A 23,271-nucleotide genomic window follows, 5' to 3' on the forward strand; every position below is an offset into this window, starting at 1 on the left:
GTTTTGTGTGGAAAGCAGACCTAGCCAAAATGTGGGAATTCCTCATGATGTTGATGATATTAATAATCATATTTCTGTATAATTTTTAAACTTGAAGAATATGTTTATAATCACTGAAGATTAAGTTTTTAGTTTGTAAAGTATGTAAGCGGATGCCATTTAAGAAATTCTCAATGAGGATACAATACTTTTATCAATTTTATTATTGTTTGTAAGTTTGGTATTTCTTTAACTACTTCTAATGAATAAATTGTAAAATATCTGTGTTGTTTGTTATAGAACTTAATAAGTATTTTATTCAAATGAGCATATATTCTTGTTTTCTTACATCTTAATACATGATCATGTTATTGTAAATTATGTGCTGGATCTGTTGGAGTTTAAGGGAGGGATGGATTAAGAGTGGAGGGGTGTTATAAGAGGTAGAATAATAAAATTTTTTATTTGTGATTGTATTTAATTACGTGTTAGAGTTGTATTGGAATCATTCATTAAGAATACGTGTAGAGTTTTGTTCTTTGCATATATACTCTACACTCTTTTTCTGTGTTGAATCCGATACCGTTTTGTTTTGAGTGCATTATATCCACGTTTGTTTACATTTAATTTGTTGCTATAAGTTGATTAGTAGACTTGAATTGTATGAATTGTAAATGAATGATAGGATGATAGGACAATAGTTGTGTAAGTTCTTAAAGTATATTTCATTGGAGCTCTGAATAATAATTAAAATTAATTGTAAATTTTTAATTAAAAATTATGACAGATTTTTTATACTTTGTATCAAATTTCTTAATTTATACTTGTTGTTTCTTTAATTCCATGTTTAATATCAGAAACATTTATATAACAGTTCTTTAATTCAATATAATAAAAACACTTCTATCTTATAATTAAAAGTGTAATAATTAAGTGAAATGTCTCGGGTTTAATCAAAAAATAAATTTCATATGTAATTATTTTGTTAGTATGATGTGAATTGCTTTTTCAGAGTTCAATAGCATTAACAGCATCTTACTTTCAAAATGATTAATCTTAAAATAGAGATAATTCTTCAGATATTTTAATTTATTTCTAATTTAAGTAATTTTTTCTTTTTGAAATTATTTCTTATCTACTCTCATTTTAATTCTTCCATTTTACTTTCCTTATTAAATGTGTTATATTTTTTTCACATCATTATGACCTGTTAGACCTTTGATAATAAGATTGAATGAAATTGTTATAGAAAATTTATCCTGTTCCAAAGTACTAAAGCTTTGATAAAGTTGAACAGTTGTCTATTTATATTTTTTTGCCATTTACAATTCCTTTTCCATATTTTTCATTCTATGCTTGTGACCAGTAATTTATAGTATGTTCTCTGCTGCTATTTAGATTTTTCTTTAGATAGATTTTATATCAAGATAATAAATTTTCAAGGAAATGTGTTATTTTTTCCAACTTGTGAAACAGTACAACAGCTTGACGTTCAGCTTGTATTCAACCAGGTTTGCTTAGCAGATGTTGTGAAACCTGAGTTATTACTTGTAATTGGTGGAATTTAAAAACATTTAATTACAGTATGAAAGAGTTATTTAATTATAATTTTTCAAATCGTAATCAGAGCTGCTGTTAAAGTAAACTTTAAGAAAAGTCTGTACAGTCATTATTTGGTGAATCATGAAACAATCCAACTATGTAAATAATTGTGGTATTTCACTTACAAAGAAGCAATCGGATATTGCAAATGGCTATTATTAGTATGAAATAAAATTTTAACAGATTTTTATTTTAATTATCCACTGATATTAAAAATTGATTTAACTAAATATAATTATAAATATAAACAAAATGTTCTTTCAGAGATGATTTCTCTATAGCTTTTTTGATAATTTAAATGCTGATCTACCTTGTCCAGTTTTTTTAATTATAAAAGAAATTAAACATTATTTTATATTTATGTAATTCTAAATTTATCTGTATTTTCATTTAATCTTCATTTAAATAAATTGTAATTAAAGTAAAAAGTACATCCCTGTTTAAAAATATAAGTGCATGTTTTGCTGTAGTTTTTATGAATATTTGTTCTTCATGCAGTATAATTATTTAAACTGTTGAATTATTTTTTATTAATAATTACTGGTAGTGCCAAATATCTAATGGTATGGGCCTGTTAAAATGTAAAACTTTTGGATAAAGTTTGAAAATCTCTCATGATAATCTCGGTTAGTCCCTTGTGTTGTATTAAGCCAGCTGCAAGTTTATTGACACCATATAGGAATTTGTTAGCTTAATGTGACCAACATATTTATTTTATAAATAATTGTTGCAATTTGGTTGAAGTACCTGTTGTTTTTTATAATCCCTTAGAAGAATCTTACTTTTTTATTATAATTATATAGTACTAGGATTAATTGTACAAAATATCAAACTTTTTTATAAAAATAGTTTCTTTTAATAAAACAAAGAATAATTTCACGTGATACTTTAAGAACAGGTTTAAATTTCAGTCAAGGTTATCTTAATTTTTATTTGAATACTGGTATTACTGATTTTCTTAGATTGTTGGAACTGAATTAACAGTATTTAAATTCAAATCTCGGGAAACTTGCTTTTACCTGATGGTACTTCAGTGACTGGTTTGGTTTTTTATGCAATTTTTAGATAAGAAACACAATAAGACTAGTAGAGTAGCTGCTCTGCCAGTTACCAGTATGATGTAACATATTGAGCTAGTGCTGTAGCTAATGCAATTCCTATGATAAATACTTAAGGAAGAAGGAATCAAGAAATTGGAAAGTGTGTAAGGAAGAAGACAATCAACCTGCGTGCATCTTGATATAAGGTTACTCATTCCTGTCCTGAACTAAAGTTTATGGCATTTTGTAGTATTATTCAGTCCCAGTATGGAAATGAACTACCCTGCAGCAGTTTGGCTTTTAACTTGTTCTGAAGTGATATAATATTCCTCTTGTTTTTCTCCGTTAGGTCCATTGTTGTGTATCTTGTCTAGAAGTACTAAAAAGCTACGTGAGTACAGCTTCAGGCTTCCTCAAGGAAAATCCACACCCTTTCACAGAATTTTATGATGTGTGGAAATATCCAACTGAATTAACTGTTTAATCGCATCTCTGGAGGTTGATAGGGGTGTTAATTGCCTGGTCTGCTTCCTTCAGGAATCATAACTACATTGTGTTTGAAAGAAAAAATTTTATTGTTGTTTTGCATTTATGTAAATGTTATATTAGTTTTAGTGTTTAAATATATATATTTTTTAAATTAGAGGAGTATGAAAGGTGCCTGTTTTATTTTAGTATTAATTATATTGTGTCAAGTGACATGCAACTGTATATAATAGAAAAGCCTAAAACTGGCTCAGACAGGATAAAGTGAGGATGTTAACATTTTTTTTTACCTTATTTAATTAAGTTGTTGAAAATATGACCAAAAATGTTCTAAAAGAGGTTCAAGAGATTGCATTGAAAAAAGGAAAATAAATTGTATGTTACAGAGATGACAGTGTTTTTAGGAAGTAGACACAGAACATTCAAATTATAAGACATGACAATACATATAAAAATGATCAGTAGGAAAGCAAAAAGTAAAGTAATGCAAAAAGTGATAATAAACTGATGAATGTGCATAGCAAAAAGGAAGAATTGAATTAGTAGAATAGTATAGGTACCTAGTACAACATTAGTAGAAGATTATGCACACAAAAATTAAATTAAAACAAGAACATAATTGGCTGAAGAAGCATTTAATAAAAATAAACAGTTTGTAGTAAGATAGAGTTAGATTTTTAAAGAAATGTTTTATAAAAAAAGCTATCTCTAAAGTATAAGTTTTCTATAAATTTGAGAATTAGACATTGAGGAAAGGATAAAAAAAGGCTGAAGACATTTAAATAGTGAGATTGGAAAAGATTGGAGAAAATTAAGTTGACAGACAAGAATGAAAAATGAAGAAGTAATGATGGGAGTAAATAAGAGTAGAAGCTTAATCACAATGATCAGAGTAGGAAAGCTAAAAGTGACTTGTAACATGAGGAGAAAGATTGATTGAAAGGTCAAGGCTAGAAGGATCAACTAAGAGAGATAAGAAAAGAATAAAACTTACAGATCATCTAAAAGGAAATTGATTTTATCAGGAACTCAAAAGTTTAGTTGGAGATTGGGGATGATAGAAACGAACATGATGCAAGGATTTGCATCAGGATAGATGCAAATTATTATATATATTATTCTTTGGAGAACATTTTGTCCCAGAGGCTATTTGTCTTAATTTTTGGTTTTTATGAGTATTCATCTTTAAAATAGTCGAAATTTATTAAATATGTGTTGGTTCTTAAAGAATGTAATACTTGATAAATAACTCTGAATTTTTTGTAGAGTTGATGTACATGTTTATATTTTGCTCATTACTGGTTTTTAATCTATTTTCTTAATTTATACAGGTTCCGTGTGTACCTGAAGAATATCCATAGACATGGCTACGCCTGTGGATTACCAATGGTAAATAATTTTTTTTAATATCTCTATCTAATTCATATTTTGTATCTATTAGTTCACACCCAATCTGTGTCGGAACTAGATTTAATTGTATTATGTTACCATTAGATAAGCATTTTGTCTGAATTACAGGTTTTGTTAAAATTTAGTACATGCATACAAATGCACTCACATACATACCATATTGTGTGTTGTGTGTGTGTGTGTGTGTGTGTGTATATATATATATATATATATATATTAAATTAAATATTTTAATTTAAACAATTTGCCAACCTCTGTGGAAGAGTGGTAGCATCTTAGCCTTTCACCCGGAGACCCTTGGTTCTAATCCCAGTCAGGCATAGAATTTTTGTTATGCAACAAAATGTATATTTCTATATTCCTGTGTACATACTTTGCAAGTTTCTGTGTTGAATTAATTCATCAGGAAACAAAAATTAAGTTACTTAAGAATTACGTAATATTTTTACAAATGAATTTTATAAGTTAATCAGTAGTTATAAATATTTGTAATCTATTTTAAATTATGAACTCTTTGGTAACTACCAGTAATAACTGCTGCACTTGATAATAAATATTTGGGATAATTAGGTAACCAATTTATTTTTAATTCATCAATCAGGACAGTAGAAAAATAAAACTTTTGTTGATAATGTCATTTTTACAAAATAGTATTAATTTCAGTGTAATAATATTATAAAAATAAATTAGAAAAGTATATAAATAAATTATTTAGTATAATTATATAATTTCAATATCAAACTTCATCATCTGTGAAGTTTATACATAAATGATTGAGAAGAAACATTTTCCTCAGACGATGAAGAATTAAGAAGAGCTGTTCAAATCTCATTTGAGGAAAATCCGTTTATATACATTGTGGTATATTTATATACGTCACCCTAGTGATACTTAACATTAACTATTAGATTACAAGCTTAAAATACCATTTTCATTTCAGGTTTTCTGTTATGTTATTACTGTTTTTGACAAAACAAAATGTATTGTACTTCAAATGAAGTTAGCTTGAAAAAAAAAAAAAAAAAAAAATTGTATTTATAACTATAATAAAGTAAGTTAAATTTTTAATTTTATTAAGTTTTAAATAAAATTAAATTTTTAATTAAATTAAATATAATTTAAATTAGATTTTAAATTTTTGTTAGTTAAAAATACATCTCCTATCTTAGAGATGCTTTCCTGAAATATTGGCTTTAAAAACATAGAATTTGAGCTAGTTTGTTCATAAAACATTAATGGCCAAAATTAAACATTTATTTATGTGGATTGATCAAACTTTTTGAGCGCAAAAAGTAAAGCAGTTACAAACCATAATTCAAATCTACTTATGATCAACAGCAAGCATTGTGATGAGGGGAGTAACCAGGATCGGTTTGGAGGGTCTTCAATGAGAGGAAGAGGTGTGACCTTCAAAATAAAATTTGTTGTATTGAATTTATCACTTTCATCAAAAGGAAGAGAGAATAGTATACTTATAGAACATTTTGAGTAGCCAAGAGCAACATGGCCAAACAAATATCAAATTACAATTTTAATTAAAAAATAAAATAAGTGAGATGTTTAACTATAGTAAGTATGTTAATATAGGTGGGTCTATTTCTAGCCTGCGTATTCTTCTGAAGCATTTTATTTTTTTTTGAAAAATAAAATATGTATTTTATACACATTGTTTGTTGTAATACAAACAAATATATGATGTAGAAATCTTTCAATAAGTCAGATAACCTTGTTGCTTGTGGTTGAAGATATTTTGTATCTGAAGTGGCCTTTCATTCAGACTTTTAATTTTTCTATTAGTGTCCTCCTTTAATTAATGATTTTTTATTTATCTTAATAAATAATAGAAGAATAAGAAAATTTTCTTCTGTGCAAAGTATAATTAATTATTTAAATTGTACATATATGTACCCGTGTGTGTGTGTGTGTGTGTGTGTGTGTGTGTGTGTGTGTGTGTGTGTGTGTGTGTGTGTGTGTGTGTGTGTGTGTGTGTGTGTGTGTGTGTGTGTGTGTGTGTGTGTGTGTGTGTGTGTGTGTGTGTGTGTGTGTGTGTGTGTGTGTGTGTGTGTGTGTGTGTGTGTGTGTGTGTGTGTGTGTGTGTGTATGTGTGTGTATATACACACAATTATATTGATTAAATTACTCAAATACATGATGATTTATTCCTCTTAGATGCAGTCAGTGTTTCAAGCGGTACACTGTTATGTCATAATTATTTAATTTTAACAAATAATATTGTTCATGTAAGGCTGAATAATTATTTTATTTTAAAGAACAGCATCTTTACTACATAAAAGACAAAAGAAAAATCATACAGTTACAATAAGAAATAAAGTACTTATGCTTAAAATGAAACTTTTATTATTTTGCCATAATATATTATTTCTGTGATGATTTTGATTTACTCAAGTTTCATCCAGGTCAAGGATATTGTTCTCTTTTTACTGAATTTTTTTTCTGAAGAATTTTAACTCTTACAGCAACAACATCTCTTCTTTCTAACAGAACTTTCCTCCATTATTGCATCATCAGTATTTAAACCTGAAATATTTTTAAATCAACAGCGTTGGAGGTCTTAGAGCCTCAAGAATATATTTTAACACTCAGAATTGATATTTATGTTTCTTATGAAGGTCACAAAAATTCAATAAGTATGACCTCGGTCATAAAACTCTGGAACTGAACACCAAATAATGTCTTTAATTAAATCATCTAATTCCAGAACATTTTTATGTGTAATTTTTTCTGAGGAGGTTCAAATGATGGACCAGTTGGTAATGCTAGCAACAACTTTTCAATTTGCTTCTATAATTTGTTTCATGAAAGCATGCAGCATACCAAAACATAACAGTATGTTGATTCTAATTTAATTTTGCACAATCCATATGAGAAAAAACACTTCTCTTTACTTTTAACATAATAATGAAGAAAAATAACTTGTTATAAAAAAATTTAGAAAATTGTAATAAAATTATATATTTTATCTCAAAAATAAAGATTTTAATTAAATAAGTTACTGCTATATTAAAATTTTATCAAGTAAAACAGAAAAAAAATATTTCTTACCTCATTGTATTTAAATACCCGATAAGCTGCAGTCTGTTGAACTATTGTCATCGTTTCCCAAATTTATCACAATAATATTTTCACACAAACTGTCTGCTTCCCATGCCTGTTTTTCTTGTTTACACGTTGAATATAATTTTTTCCAAGCATTTGCATCCACTCTATTAACACCTATCAATAGATTTTTTACATCGCTTAACTTAAATGTTGTGTTATTACTCCCAATGTAGTCTTTGACTTGTGCCCATATCATTTCTGTCAGGTTAAAATTGCAATGGTATGGAGGAAGACAACCCAACACAATTTTTTAATTTTGTTATTTCACCTACTTTATAATGAATATATTTTCGTTTAACTAATTTTACTAATATTATAAGTTCTACTTGGTGTATGTATATAACATGTCCAAAGTTCTAATGTGTCTTTGGTGTATGTGTTTTTCTTCAGTTTGAACCATTTGGGAATTTCTGATTTTCAGGTCAAAGCATTTCAGTTTTTTTTACAGTTTTCAGACAATGGTACATGATCCATTACTATGACGGGTCCTTCAGCAACAATTTTGAAAAACGTTTTAAACTGCTGCATAAAATTGTCATCATTCATTTCATCACGATACTCTTGGGAAGATCTGGATTAAGAAACTCTTAAACTACTGTTCAAAAACCCATTTTTACTTCCATTACTATTAATTGTTTACCTTCTCCAGGTGGCATTTTCATCCATTGACAAACCTTTCATAAAAATGTCTTTGCACTCTTTATTTTTTTATCCACCCATATCTTTTCCTGTATATGTCTTGCTTTAACTCAGGTTTCATCTAGATAATAAATTGTCTTACCCTCTTCACAAAATCGCTTATTTCTCTTAAATATTCCCTACGCCATGAAGTAATATCTGTATTCAATCAATAAAGCATTATTTTTTCTGGTCATAAAAGATTTATTTTTTACCATCAATTTTGTGTTTGTTTATAATATTAAAAATTGTTCTTTTGCTAATGCCTGTTGCACTACTTGCTTTCTGTGCAATTTCTCTGACTGCAGTTGGGTTATCTTATTTTAAGGTTTTATACATATATAGCTGATTTTTTTTTCAGACCTACATAAGGGGTTTCCCAGTTTCTGTTTCATGACAGAATCTTTCATTGTCAAAACCTGACTGTTACAAAAACTCAGGGTAAATTAGAATTAATGAAAATAAAACTGTTATAAAAATGAACTATAAACTGTATTGTACCATATTGAGTAACACGATAACACAGACTGAAATACTTTATTTCACTGAACTGAATAATGGTATGGAGCGTTACAAATGATGTTATCATTATTAAACATCAATAACAAAGAACCAACAAAATTTTTGATTGCTTATCATTGGCATAAAATGGCACCAAACAAGTAATAGCTTACAGTACATTATTATTCATGTAAAACAATAATTATATTTGCATGTGGGTGTGACAAAATGATTCAGCCTAAACTATTGAGATATAACTCAGATGTGCTGAATTCATATTTTTATCTGCTGTACTGTTTCACGACACAGCATATAAATAAACCTTCTTCACTGTTCACAGTGAACATGTGACCACAGTAACTTCATGGGTCCAAATAAAAATTTATTTAATTGCCTCATTTGCTGTAGGTTTGAAGTAGCTAAAGGTTTAGAGGGTAAAAATTCTTTAAGATAGCAGTGCATATTATAAATAATTTCTTATGCTTGTTTTTGAACATCTGAACTCTTATCTGACATTGCCCATTGCATGCAACAACAAAAAAAAAAAAAATGAAATAACAGTGGATATATTAACTGGAAAATATACTTGGTTGTAATAAGCAAACTTAATGAATAGCAATACATAAAAATGCCCAACCAATTCACTGTTAAACGGCAACTGAAAAATGTTTGTAGGCTATATACTTGAATATTTCACAACATAAAAAATTTGTTTTCGCTATAAAGGTATATCTGAATGTGAAAAAATATTGTTTAATGTTTTAAGCAAAAAATATAAACCAGTCAAAATAAATGGTGTCATTTCTTTTGTATATTTATGTATAAGTATATATTTGTAGTAATTATGTAATCTCTACACTTTATCTTTATTACATTATGAAGTTTGAAAGAGTATAAAAAAGAAACTGTATGGAGTAATTACATTGCACAACTGTTATAAATTTAAATAGTTATACAGAAATGAATATTTTAAAATGAAATGTCATTAAAAAAGTATACATTTTTTTTGTTGTGTTATAAAGAGTATGACCATATAGAAAATCTCTCTATTCAAATAGGTTTTTATTGTATCTGGCAGTGTCAGCTTTCACTGTTATATGTTTATAACTGCAAAAGAAAATGGCAATAAGAGGTTTTATTTCAAAGCTCATGATATGGCTAAATTTATGAGTTTAAAAATGGACAAAAAATGCTATAAGTGAGTACATAAAACAAAAATGGAGAATTAAACAGTCTTAATTACTAAAATATAGATTTTGAATTAAAATGTTGCTAAATTATGAATATTTTTTTTAAAATTTGTATTAAACATTTTGGGTGGGATACATTCTTAAAGCATAAAGGTTAAGTAAATAATAAAATTGCAGATCATTAAAGAATTATTTTTAACACAATAATGAGGAGCAGTAGAGGAAAAATTGGTCGACTGATGGGGTGACCAATGTGAGGATGAGACAAAGGTAAGGCAACCTCCTGCCTACCTATATTTATTGTCCTTATATGTTATAGTTATAATGTGAATTGTAAATATGCCTTAGTATTTTCTAAAATTTGAAATTAATTTTTTTGATGTTTGACATTGTTTCAGGGCTTATTCCATCATGGATTCTTCACGCGTTTCTACCTTTCTCATTTCTATCCTCCTAATTGTCTATGGAAGTTTCAGGTAAGTTTCTTATTCTTCACTCTTTTAATCTGCATGTATTAAGGTTTTTCAATGATTTTATTAATTTAAATCTGGTATAATTTTTAATTTGTAATTTTTATAATTTCATATAGCATTTGAAATTTAATTTTTAATGATCTTACTTGATTTTTAATGTAATGCAGTATTTAACGTCACCATTTTATTGTTTCCAATTCAGAAAAGATCAAACTATTTATTATTGTAACTTTTTTTTTACTTACTGTATTGGAGCTGAAAGTAAAATTTATGTGGCTAACTGCTCATTCATGTGATTTTTCAGAATATTATATGAATCTTTTTAAGGTAAGACTAACATTTTAACTTTTAATGTGTTGTATGATTTTAAAACCAAAAGTATTTTCTATAGATTAGATTAATAAGTATAATTTTTTGGTTGTTGAATTTGTTTTTTAATAATTATGATCACCAAGACTATAAAATAGGATAAATGAATGGCTCATTTTACTGATAGTATACTTTCCTTACATTTTTGTTTTATTTTGTTATATTTTTACAGCAACATCAGTCATAAAACATTGTTAATGTTATGCCATTGCCTTAATAGATAATAATTGGTGGATGATCAAATTGATTTTATCTCCAATATTAAACAATACTGTTTTGATTTTTAAATAAACCAGTATTTAGTAAATTAAAAGTTCTGACTTATTTGTTGGTTTGGAAATATGCTACCTTTGTTGTAAAAAAACTTCCTTATTCTTAAAAATTAGTGATCCACTTCTACCAAACCAGACAACAAAACTGTTTTCCTGTAACTTGTTGCAGCACTTGGCTTGGAAGAAATGAGTTTACTCTTGCATTGGCATTCTGAAAATTTCTGACACATTCAAATATCTTTCCACCAATTTATTTATAATATTAAAAGATTCTCTTAAGGAATCAAAATTTTATCATTGTCAAATCTTCATGTAATGTATCTAAATAATATGTACTATAATATATTTTTTCTTTCCAGAGTAAGCTATAATGTATAATTATTTATGAATCTGAATAATCTAATTTTTATAAATATTTATTCAGCAGATATTGTGCTGGCTGCTCTTCATTTTGATCTGTCTTCAGATAAACCGTTAGTTTTTGCATACTTTTTCCCCTTGGCCTGTGTATCATTTGAAACCTTTTGTCTTCTTACAGTCATAATTTCTTCCATTTTAAAAAGTTATAGTTTTAAAATTTTATTTGGTTTGTAATTGAAAAATTATTAGTTATACATTATCTTATCACTTTACTTACTTCTTAATATGAGCTTCCAGAGCACTCCGATGGCTCGATGTTTCCTATAAACCTCCTCTGCCAACTTCCAATACCTTCTGTCTGTCAAAATCTGTTCAAACTCTGAGGGAGTCGCACTCATATAAGTCTTCAGTCTATCTCTTGCAGAGTTATTTGATTTACATATAAGTCTTCAGTCTATTTGTTGTGGAGTTACTTGATTTACAATTAAGGAGGATGTGTTCAATGGTTTCATCTTCTTTGTCACAAGCCAAACAGTAAGGAGACCACTAAGTGAAACCTATTCAGACAGGCCTGGGTGACAATGTGAGCAGATCTCATGCGAGCAGCAAACGTTGCAGTTGAACATGCACCATTTACAGTGATATTTTGAAAGGCTCCCTCTGAAATTTAAAAAGGAAACGTCCTGATGTACTGACCCTCCACCGTGCTATCCAGGTATCCACAAATTAACTTCTAACTTCATGCAGCCACTCACCAAGAGATGTTTATCTCTGGGGGCAGGTTGAAGTTTTGCTGCATGGTTGGCCAGGTTATCAGCTCTTTGATTGCCAGGAACATTATAGTAACTATGTATCCACTGGAATGTGATATTCTTCCCATATAATCTCCCTAGTATTTTATGAATTTCCTCAGTGCGAAAATGGAATCTTGTTGGCCTCTGTTTTTGTATTATTTGTAGGGCTGATCTAGAGTCAGTAAAAATGCAGATATCACTCACGGGGATGTGTGAGTGTAAGCAAGCGCACCATTAATTGCGAGCAGTTCAGCATCGGTACTTCAGGTAGATCCTGATGGTAGCACAAATTCTGTGTCAGCTGTTTGGTCATAGAAGACAGCTCTAGCATTCCCCTTATTACCTTCAACTGATCTATTTGTGAAATCCAGTGGAATCCATAATATTGTGTGCCAATTTACTCCAAGGTTGTCTGCAAGAGGAATTCTGGAATTTCTTCTTCTTTTTTTACAACTCCAGGGATGGTTAGTTCAATATTAATGTTGTCAATTAACCATGGAGGAGTAGAGCTTACCATCAGAAAGACCTGTGGTGCACATTGTGTAGATTGGTGTTCCATGTTTGATATGAAACTATTGAAGGAGTTGACATGCATGGACATGAATGTTTGCGTAATCCTGAGTGTAAACATTGCAGAAGGTTCGGTTACTGTTTTGATTTCAATGTGATATGTTGTATTGTTACTAGTGTTAATACTGTGGTTAGGTAATGTACACCTGTTTATAAAGTAATTTTATTAGTAGTGAACTCTTTTATGTGATATCTTTTATTTTTAATTCTATTAATTAGAGAAATAATTATTTTTGCTGTAGAGAAACTGGGATAAGGCAAATTGAGGTGCAATTGGTAGTTTTATAATTTATACTAACTGTATTGTTATTGTAAGAACCCTTGCATTTTATAAAGATGGATTATGGATTGTTCACGTGGCATTCACACTGAAACAGGATGTCACAAATTGACTTACAATAGATTCAGCACAATATTTTAGAGTTTACTGAACAGAAGATGACATTGATATCTTTAAAAGTGGATGTACTGAAACAAAAAATATCTATACTTTTCATAAAACCTAATATTTAAATAAATATTTTTATTTTAATGGGAAAGTTTGCTCTGACCCATTTAGCTGTCACACTAAACTGGTTAAGAAACCTCTTCAAGAAACATCTTTAACACTTTCAACAAGCAATCCAAATTTAAAATTAATTGTAGGCATCCCAATCCCAAAGGGGAAGACACCCACTTTGTGATGTTACTGGTCACCACACCACCCCCTTCATTCCGAGCCCTGAGGGGCTTTAGTGGAGGTCATCTTTAGACCCTCTAACTGATTACATCTCACAGTCATCAGCCAGGCCTCGGTCGGGATGCCACCAATGTAAATACCTCAGCAGACATTTATATCAGTAAAATACAAATCAAATTTTGCCTTCACATAGGCCTCAAATGAACATCTTCACATTCAACCTAACATGATTCCCTCAAACTAACTAACTGAGACCGCAGAAGCACAGACCCCGCGCCTAGTCTAAATTTGACAACACTGTTCGTGATTGTGAATGCCTCAGAAAACAAACGAGTTGTAAGTCAAATTGTACAATCAAATGTACAATTACAATTTGTACAATTGACTTACAATTTGTAAGTCAAATTCCAATCAAAATTATGTTTTATGCAACATAGAAATTCAGACCTACACCCAATAAGTTGACCAACTTAGGTCACCTAACAAGGGGAATGTAACCTCATTTTGGTCCACGCAAGAGCTGGGTACAAACCCCGCACTCCCGCCCAGTTCCATCATGGAGAGCCTTGTGCAGCATTACCGAGTTACAATCAGGGACCGCCACTAGTGGGGACGAAGCCATGCCCCTAGTCGCATGGGCCACATACCCTGGCAGCACGGCCAACCCTGCCAGTGGGAGCCCCAAATTGAATCACAAACGTTACCAATATAACTGTGGCACAATGCCAATGTGCCTACCTCTTACAAATCCATTGCCTAGGCCGGAACCCTAGCAACCCAGGATCCTACCATGATCAAATACCTCAATAAGAAAAAGTCCCTCTGCAGACCTACACATTACAAGGGCACGAAGAAAACCAGCCACTATAGACCGCTCCTTGTGGATCATCCAGTTAATACGGAGATCCAGAAAGGAATTTATTCTCTCAATTTCTCTAACAGCTTGTGAACGTTCGACCTCATATCGGGGACAGACATTGGGGACATGGTCCACTTTATCATCAGTCCCACAATCCAGATGTTGACTTAAATCCACCAAATGAAACCTAGCCAAACTTGCCTGAAAGGCACCATGCCTGGAGAGAAACTGTGTGATATACCGATTGGGGAAAACCCATCTAATCGCACCTAAACCAGACACTATAGGAAAATACCATGCATGTAGCAACCTGTGGGGAATTGTTCCCACCTGACCTGCCAAGATGCAAGGCCCCAGTCTTCAATCTCCTGCTTTCATTCTGACGTCCATAGGTTATTTACCTTGGAAATATAATGTTCCTTATGCTCATTAGCTAAGATATCTATTGGTTTGACCCCGGCTACAACATAGACTGTATCCCACAAGAATGTTCTATAACTGCCTATAACAGCCACCAAGAGAGTCGCTGGACTTGCAGCAAAATGTCTATGTAAAACCTAAAAGCCAAGCAATGAGCCCAGACAGGTGCAGCATATAGCATAATAGCCTCACTGACACCTTTGTAAAGGATACGCATGGTACAGTAATTCAACCCCCAATCGAGATTCCATAAAAAGCATCAGCAGAATGGAATTCCGCTGATGCTTTTATGAAATCACAGTATGTTGGTTAAGAAACCTCTTCAAGAAATATCTTTGACATTTTCAACAAGCAATCCAAATGTAAAATTAATTCAAGGCAGAGCACTGTGTATAAAATGCTTAAACAAAATACAAAAACCATAAGTTGATACAGAAAGCGAACTGGAATGTCAAAATATATTTGAGCCTGAATGTGTTATAGTTGAGGCGGTGAATAAATCTTGTTCAGCATTTGGGGTTTCCCCGTTAAGGTTCAAAAATGTTTGAGCAATTTTAAAAAATAGCCGCGTCAGTTATCAGTAAATTAAATGTTTCCTTTGATTTAAATATTTCTACAGAAAAAACCAGTGAAGTACCACAAAATTATGCCGATTTAGGTAGGGAATATGAAGAATAAATCATTCAAATAAAGGATAAAATGAAAACAGTTATATCAATCCTGGAAAAAATGAATATTTTAAGTTTATTACCAAGCAGCTGGAGCATTTAAAAAATTCAAAATGAGTTTAGTGTAGTGAGTATTTAGCAATCAATCCAAACAATTAGTTAAAACAAGTTGCATTTTGCCACAAATTGGCAAAAAGAAACCCAGTCACGTAATTGATAAAAATGTTATTAAATGTGTCCAAGATTTTTACCAGAATGAGCCCAGCCAAATGATGCCAAGCAAGAAGGATTGTGTCTCTGTAAGACAAGCTGATGGGAAGAAAATTAATATTCAAAAAATGCTTATCATATGTAACTTAAAATAATTGTACACAGCTTTCAAAGAAAAACATAATTTAAAATTTAGTTTTTCAAAATTTGCTGATTGAAGACCTAAATTTTGTGTTCTAGCTGGTGGGTCAGGTACTCACTCTGTGTGTTACCCACAAAAATGTAAAACTCATGTTATCTGCTCTAAAAATGAAATTTGATTATAAAATTCTCCTTCACCCATGGTATGTGATATAGAAAATGAAATATGCATGTTGTCACAGTGTGAAAAATGTCCAGCCACTAATGAAGTGCTCAGATTATTGCAAGAAAGCTGGGATGATTTTGATTCTGAAATTATCTTCAAACAGTTAGGTTTCTGTTGACCATTGTGAACTACTCAATTCTTTTATTTCAAGAGAACTTGGATAAACTTAGTGAAGATTTAAGTAATATAAAAAGGCATCATTATGTTGCAAAGAAACAAGCTAATTTCCTCAACTTTAAAAAGGAAAACTTGTTGGAGGGTGAATGTATTGTAATGGGAGATTTCTCTCAAAATTTTCCTTTTGTGATACAGGATGAAGTCCAGTCATATCACTGGTCGAAAACTTATACTACGGTATATCCATTTCTCATTTTTCTGATGGCTCTTCAGTCCAGTACAAAAACAAAATAATTTTATCAATTTGTGCTACCATCAAGAAGATTTTTGAAATTGCAGCTGAATGGCATTTTTTTGCCTCATACCATGGAAAAGGAAAGGTTTTTTATTTTTCATTATTTTAAGGTATTTTGAAAAAGTTAATAGTATATTATACTTTTATATAATTTCAAGTTATATTGCTTAAAGCTTATTAACTTATATTTTATCTCATAATTTAATTGTTAGTGGGTTAATAATGAAGAATGAGAAGTAAATTGTTGTTAAAATTTGTCCTGTTAAGATGTATGGCTCTTAAACTGGCCGTGCTCCAATTCATGTAAGCAGAATGCATGTATTTGTTAGTGTTCAAAATATTATTTTATTAATTGGGTAAAATGAACTTGTTTGGAATTTTCTTTTTATTGAGAATGGTAGTGATATAATAATTATGATTGATATAATGAGTGCTACTACACCTCCTAATTTTCTAGGGATTGAACAAAAATTTGCATATGCGAATAGAAAGTATCATTCGTTGAATGTGTGGGGGTTCTTAATGGGTTAGCAGGTGTACATTTTTTTGGATCTGTTGTAAGGAATGGGTTCATATTAATTATTATTATAAATATTATTATTATTATTGATGACCTTGGTTGTAAAGTAAGGATGGAATGGAATTTTGTCAATATTATTTTTTATTCCTAGGGATTTGATGACCCTGATTCATGTAGGAAGATTAGGTGTATTATTACCATTATTGATAGTATAAATGGTATAATAAAGTGAAATGTGAAGAATCGATTTAAGGTGGGGTTATCTACTGCAAAACCCCCTCAGATTCATTGAACAATTATCTCTCCTATATAGGGGATAGCTGAAATTAAATTTGTAATTACTGTTGATCCTCAAAATGATATCTGTCCTCAAGGTAACGTATCCCATAAATGCTGTAGCCATTAGTGACAGTATAATTATTGATACTGATATTCATGTTTTTTTTAGTTTAAATGATCCGTAGTATATTCCTCGTCCTGTGTGTATGAAAATTAAAATAAAGAATATTTTTGCGCCTTTGCATGGATATTTTGAATTATTCATCCATAATTTACTTTATAATATAATATGTACAATTCTTTTGAATGCTATATTAATTCTGGGTGAAAAATGTATTGTCAGGAATAGCCCTGAGATAATTTGAATTAATAGACATATTCATAGTAGTGAACCAAAGTTTCATCGTAGTGAGATATTAGACGGTCTTGGCAGGTCAATTAAGAGGAGTTTAATGGATTTGATTTTCGTATATTGATTTAAACATAAGTTTTTTTAAAGGCCCTTCAAATGTTCTTGCAATATTGGTTACTGAGATTATTGTGATGATTAAAATTATTATTTTATTAATTGGGTAAAATGATCTTGTTTGGAATTTTCTTTTTATTGAGAATGGTAGTGATATATGGTGTGATGGATGGTATTGGGGGAACTGTAAAAAGGGATGTGACTAACGCAAGCCTTCAAAGGACAGTCAACAATCAAATTGTTACACCTTCTGAAGTGTATAATTATTGCAAAGACAATATTAAAAACATAACATTTATTTTCTGCTCTAATAAAGATGTTCAAGAGACTGAAGAGTTCTTCAGTTCTCGTTATCAGGTAATCACAACAGTCCCAGAAATAAGATCCTTTCACAGTTACATTCCAATAAGTCAGAAATGTATTCTGAAAGTCCAGGCGACCTCTGAATCAGAAACATTTACGTTAGTATTGGTACACAAGGACATTAATGTTTCTGATTGCTTTATAGGTTTACCATAATTTTTACATTTTTGCCAAAATGCAAAAATTATGTCTTCTCCATATATGACGGCAAGCGGTGGTTAGGCGAAGTCATTGAAGTCAAAATACATAAAAATGAAGAGAAATATTGAATACACTTTTTCCATCCGCAGGGTCCTGGTACTTCATTCAAAAAATCATTGAGGGATAATCAAACATAGGTTCAACAGCCCCTGGGCTAGGCCCACGGGCCTAGCCCAGGGGCTGCTGGACGTAATTTGTATGTACATAGGACACTGGCAACACTACATGAGTACAGTACTTAACCTTCCTTTCAACACTGTTCACGTTGCTGTTGCGGCATCTTCCTATCTGCAACTGTAAACTCAAGGTGGGAGCTATAGTGCTGATGGGTGAATGGCCGTACTTTAGTGAGCCCTGAACGATCCCTCTGGGAACCAGGGTGCGCCCAGTTGTATTTAGCCCTAATCCCGGTATGCATGCGGTCTGCCGGGGTGGTCCTCAAGTTCGCCGGTCCTTGTGGGACGAAAATGAAAAGTTCTACACAAAATCCGGTCCACTTGAAAAATCCACCACACATTTGCATGAGGGATTGGTGTTGGAGAAGATGGAGGCTGACCTGGATGAGGTGCAGTGGAGTCTGGAAAGTACACTTTCTGTGGGGGACAAGAGCAACCCAGTTGTTCCTGAAGGCCGGGGAGTTGGATCGCAGGCTGTGAGTAATTCTGTGCCTGAAGTGATTAGTATGTTGCGGGACGTGATGGCGGCTTCCCGGAGGGCAGAAGGTACTGATGTGCGGTTGTCACAGTGCCGTGATGCGGAGCTGTAAGAGGAACAACCGTACCCTGAGAGTCATGAAAAGACGGACCTCCAAGAAAATTCGAACCGTAGGACTGCCTTTTCGCTGCCGATGTCAGAGTCAGACGACGGCTCTGATTGGAACACAAATGGTTGAAGGTGCTTCACAAGTTTCGCTTCGACCCCCGGTAAAGAAACTGTGAGAATCGGGTAGTCCAGTTACTGAGGGTCCGACGGCCGTCAGAGATGGGCGATCGATTGCTCGAGGTTGTGGATTGCCTGTTGTCTATTTGTAAGACGGACTGTTTCTCGATACCGATGGTCCGTAGTTTGGCGATGGCGTTGTGAGACGGGAACATGAGCTTGTTGCAGCCGCAAAGGTAAGTGGCTCTGTAGCCGATGTCGGAAATGTTGTGGATGTTCAAACCCAGACGGAGGGCCCCTACGCTGGTTACGATCCGGGTGCTGATAGGATTCTGAGGATGGCCGAAGGCTACACAGGTCTGTGGTCAGGGACAAGGTAGAGACGGTGCTAGCTTCTGGAGATATTGGTGAATTGGAGGGTGTTGTCAATTTCAATTGGCCTGCGGACTTGTTTACCAGGTTGGATGTCATGTATAGGCTTCCCACTGTGGTTGTTGGAGGTGTCGTGTTTTCCTGTTGTCAAGGGGACATTGGGCTGGAGGTCAGTATGCTAGGACGCCCCGGGGATTGGCAGGCGGTTGAATCTGGCTGAGAGGATTCCCAGTGGTACTGTCTTTCCGTGATAAGAGAACGACTGATATTTTCTACCCTGAAGATGAGGCTGACTCCTGCACCTCCTTTGCTGTGGTTGTCAATGAAGAAGATGGTGATACGCCACTTGGTTCGTGGTTTACATCGGGTCCGAGCTGTAGAGAGGAGCAAGCTCGTGTTCTACGCACCGGACGATAGATTTGGAGATACAGCCCGCAAAGTGGTGGAGTACCTGATTCGGTGGGTCGGCAAGTCTGAGGATAGGTGTCCACTTTTTCTTGTTGGTGGCGAACCAAGAAGGCGGGCGTCCCAGGTGACCGGCTTCGTCAATTATTACTGTGAAGAAGGCCGGCGTGCCTCATGCTGAGTTCCTGAAGCAAGTCAAAGGAGGCATGGGATCTGATCTAGCAGGTGATATCCTCTCAGATAAACGGTGCAGATCTCATACGTTTGAATTACTTGTCTTGGACTCTCCGACGACACGGGACGATGTGAAGAGACGGCTGGGTTCTGCCGTGGTGGAGGATAGACCGTACGGTGGCAAGATGGTCGCCCATGACGTGAAAGACCTGGATGTCGACGCTACGGCTAGCGAGATTGCCACGATGATTCAGAAGGAAGTAGGCCCCCCTGTACCAGTTAGAGTGGTTGCACTTAGGCCTGTGTTTGGGTCGACGCAGAAGGCGACGGTCCTACTCCCGGCCCATGACGACAAGATCTTAGAGAACTAGCCAGGAGTTAAGGTGGTTGCCATTCTTGCTCCATTGAAATCAAGGAGGACAATGTGAAATGTTATGCTGGGGTATGGGCCGTCTATCGAGGGACTGCGATGTCCGGATCGCAGTGCCACTGCGATCCGGACATCGCAGTCCCTATCAAAGTTTATCACTGCAAAAAATACACATTTGTTGAATAACTACCTTTCTCTTATTTTTTATTTTATTTTTTTTATTTTCATTGTATTGTGTTTTGTACAGGTGTTTTGTAATAATTTGTTATGTAATAATGTACAGGTCATTGAACATGGAACAAGAAGCAAGAGAGCGAGAAAAAGAGCGGGAGAAAGAGCGTGCCAAAGGATTACTAAGTGGTAATTATTTTTATTACATAGAATACTTTATCATATTTACTTAAATATGTTTGTTATTGTATAGTCTTTCTGCTGGCTATCATTGTTGGATAATAAATTTAGTTATTTTCTTAGTTTTTTTGTAATTTCTATCTTAAGTGCTTCAAGGCATGTTGAGAACTGGTTTTAACATCTTGATGTGGTATTTTTCCAAATCTTGAATCATAAACTGCACTTTCCATGAAATGTTTTTACAGCTGTATATTGTGAGAAAAATGCATAATATAATAAAACTTACTAATTATGTAAGCAGTACTACAAATTATTAAAGAAACAAAATGTACTACCTTCAATGTAGTTTATATTTTTACGTACAAATAACATCAAATTAAAATTAATTTTGTAATATTATTCCTTTGATCTTTTATAGAGTGATTCAGTAGGAAAGGGAAATAATTTGAGTACTGATTCTAGAGTTTGAAATAAGGAAAAAAGTTCATGCAAACATTTATCCAAAAATGCTTTGTTATTGAGTTATGGGAAGCGAAAAATGTTGCCTGGATTTCAATGTCTCTGGTAAAATGAGGTCATACTGAAATTTTTAAGGTGTTATATAATGAGTAGACGTGATAATTTCTTATGTATTTTTTTTTTGTTTTTTAACTGAAAAATCTAATAAAATAGGTCCCCTATATCTTCTGTAGTTTTCATGATATCTAATGTAAAACAGAAAGATTCTTTGACAAAAACAAACTTTTTTAGGTTTGAAGTACAATAACTTTGTTAAATGACTACTAAATGCAAAAATTCTATTATCAAGACTTATAGAGAATTTAATTCTCAGAAAATTGATGTAATAAAGTATGAAAAACAAAAAACATCATCTTTTATAATTAAAAACAAAACTTAACAGAAAAATGTTATGAATTTGTAAAAATTAAAAACAGCTATAATTAACATAACAGCTGAAATGGGCTCTTTCATACTAGAACAGTGTCATGGGGAGAAATTATCTGGAATTTTTAAACAATTAATTTTGTACAGTGTTAGATGAGCAATCTGTAGGAATCCCTCTGTAAAACATTGGTATTTTAAACTACTACAATCATAAAATGAACAAAAGTAAAACTATTATTTTATAAATAAATGTATTACTTTTTAGATAAATGTATTATCTCTTATTTTTGTTGTGCATAATATTGCACATTGTCATTTCACGGATTGCCAGATGGTTAATTAATGTGAGAAAAAAGCCAAACCTTATTTAACGTTTTAAAGTAACTAAACATTACACTAAACTGTTTATGCTATGAAAATATCGCACAGCTACTACACATTATCAAAAAATACTTTCTGTTTGCTTTCATTGATCATTTTTTGTTTTGACCATAAAATTGGTGAAAATGAGTGGTCATACTCGGGTTATTAAAAAATACGTTATAAATGGAGGTGAACAGTTTATATAGTTGTAGTATAAATGCAAAGAAGTGTCAATCACATCTGTGTGACTTGATTTTTGTTCATGAATAATTATCTTTATTCATCTGAAATAAATTTATATTAGAAGTATTGATTCTTTTATTTTTTTTTATTAGTAATGTAGTAAAAAGTATGTTGATTTAATTTTGTTTTTTATAGACGTACAAACACTAGATACAATGCAAGCATTATGTCTCCCTTTGGGTGCATCAATCTCGCTTCTTGTCATGTTTTTCTTCTTTGATTCCATGCAAATGTTATTTGCCATCTGTACTGCTAGTAAGTAACATTATGATGTATCTAAGTTTCTTTCCTTTTGTTTTTAAAATTTATTACCTATTTTTAATTCCATGTAGCCATTATTTATAATCCAGTCATGATTTTCAATAGTTAATATTAAATGTGAAACTTTTTTGAAATTTGGCTTTGAATTTCTTGAATTCAAATTCTTTCTTTATTTCTTGAATTTGTTTTGCGTGATTTAGAATACTTTCAGGATTCTGCTGAAAGGTAAAATGGGAGAGTGTGGACACATTTTGTTTGTTTGTTTGTGTGTGTGTGTGTGTGTGTGTGTGTGTGAATGTGCATGTGTGCATACATCCTAATCCACACACTAGTTAGAAGCATCTGTTATGCACTTCATAACACTTAAAAAAAATACTACAAAATACAACTACACAATAGCTAACATGTTTTCACAAATGCACTGCTTGCTGAAGGTTATTATACTCAGTGATGTCATGCGTACTATTACTACTCAAATTCACGGAGCTCTATGTTGTACAGTGTATGAGTACATTTATTTGGCTATATAAAAGTTTAGTCTAATTGATTTTGATAATATTTTTTAAATATTTTAATTTATTCTTTTGATTGTTGAAGAAAAAATTAAAATGACCTTAATGTAAAGCCTATTAACCTTAGTTAATATTTCAAAATAAATGAGCATCTTACTCCAAAAAAAG

General features: G+C 32.0%; 1 protein-coding gene across 2 annotated transcripts in view; it reads left to right on the forward strand.

Moving 5' to 3' along the window:
- The window catches only part of SppL (signal peptide peptidase-like protein), an 89,346-nt gene that overhangs the window by 19,031 nt on the left and 47,044 nt on the right, over positions 1-23,271 (forward strand). For both annotated transcript variants that reach the window (XM_075363501.1, XM_075363500.1), the window contains exons 2-5: positions 4,439-4,496; positions 10,405-10,482; positions 20,772-20,848; positions 22,466-22,585. In XM_075363501.1, the coding sequence (XP_075219616.1) occupies positions 4,471-4,496; positions 10,405-10,482; positions 20,772-20,848; positions 22,466-22,585 (301 nt within the window). In that variant the 5' untranslated portion in view covers positions 4,439-4,470. The remainder of the gene's footprint in view (positions 1-4,438; positions 4,497-10,404; positions 10,483-20,771; positions 20,849-22,465; positions 22,586-23,271) is intronic.

The sequence above is a fragment of the Lycorma delicatula genome, chromosome 4 (assembly GCF_047948215.1).
Source record: "Lycorma delicatula isolate Av1 chromosome 4, ASM4794821v1, whole genome shotgun sequence".
Taxonomy (NCBI): domain Eukaryota; kingdom Metazoa; phylum Arthropoda; class Insecta; order Hemiptera; family Fulgoridae; genus Lycorma; species Lycorma delicatula.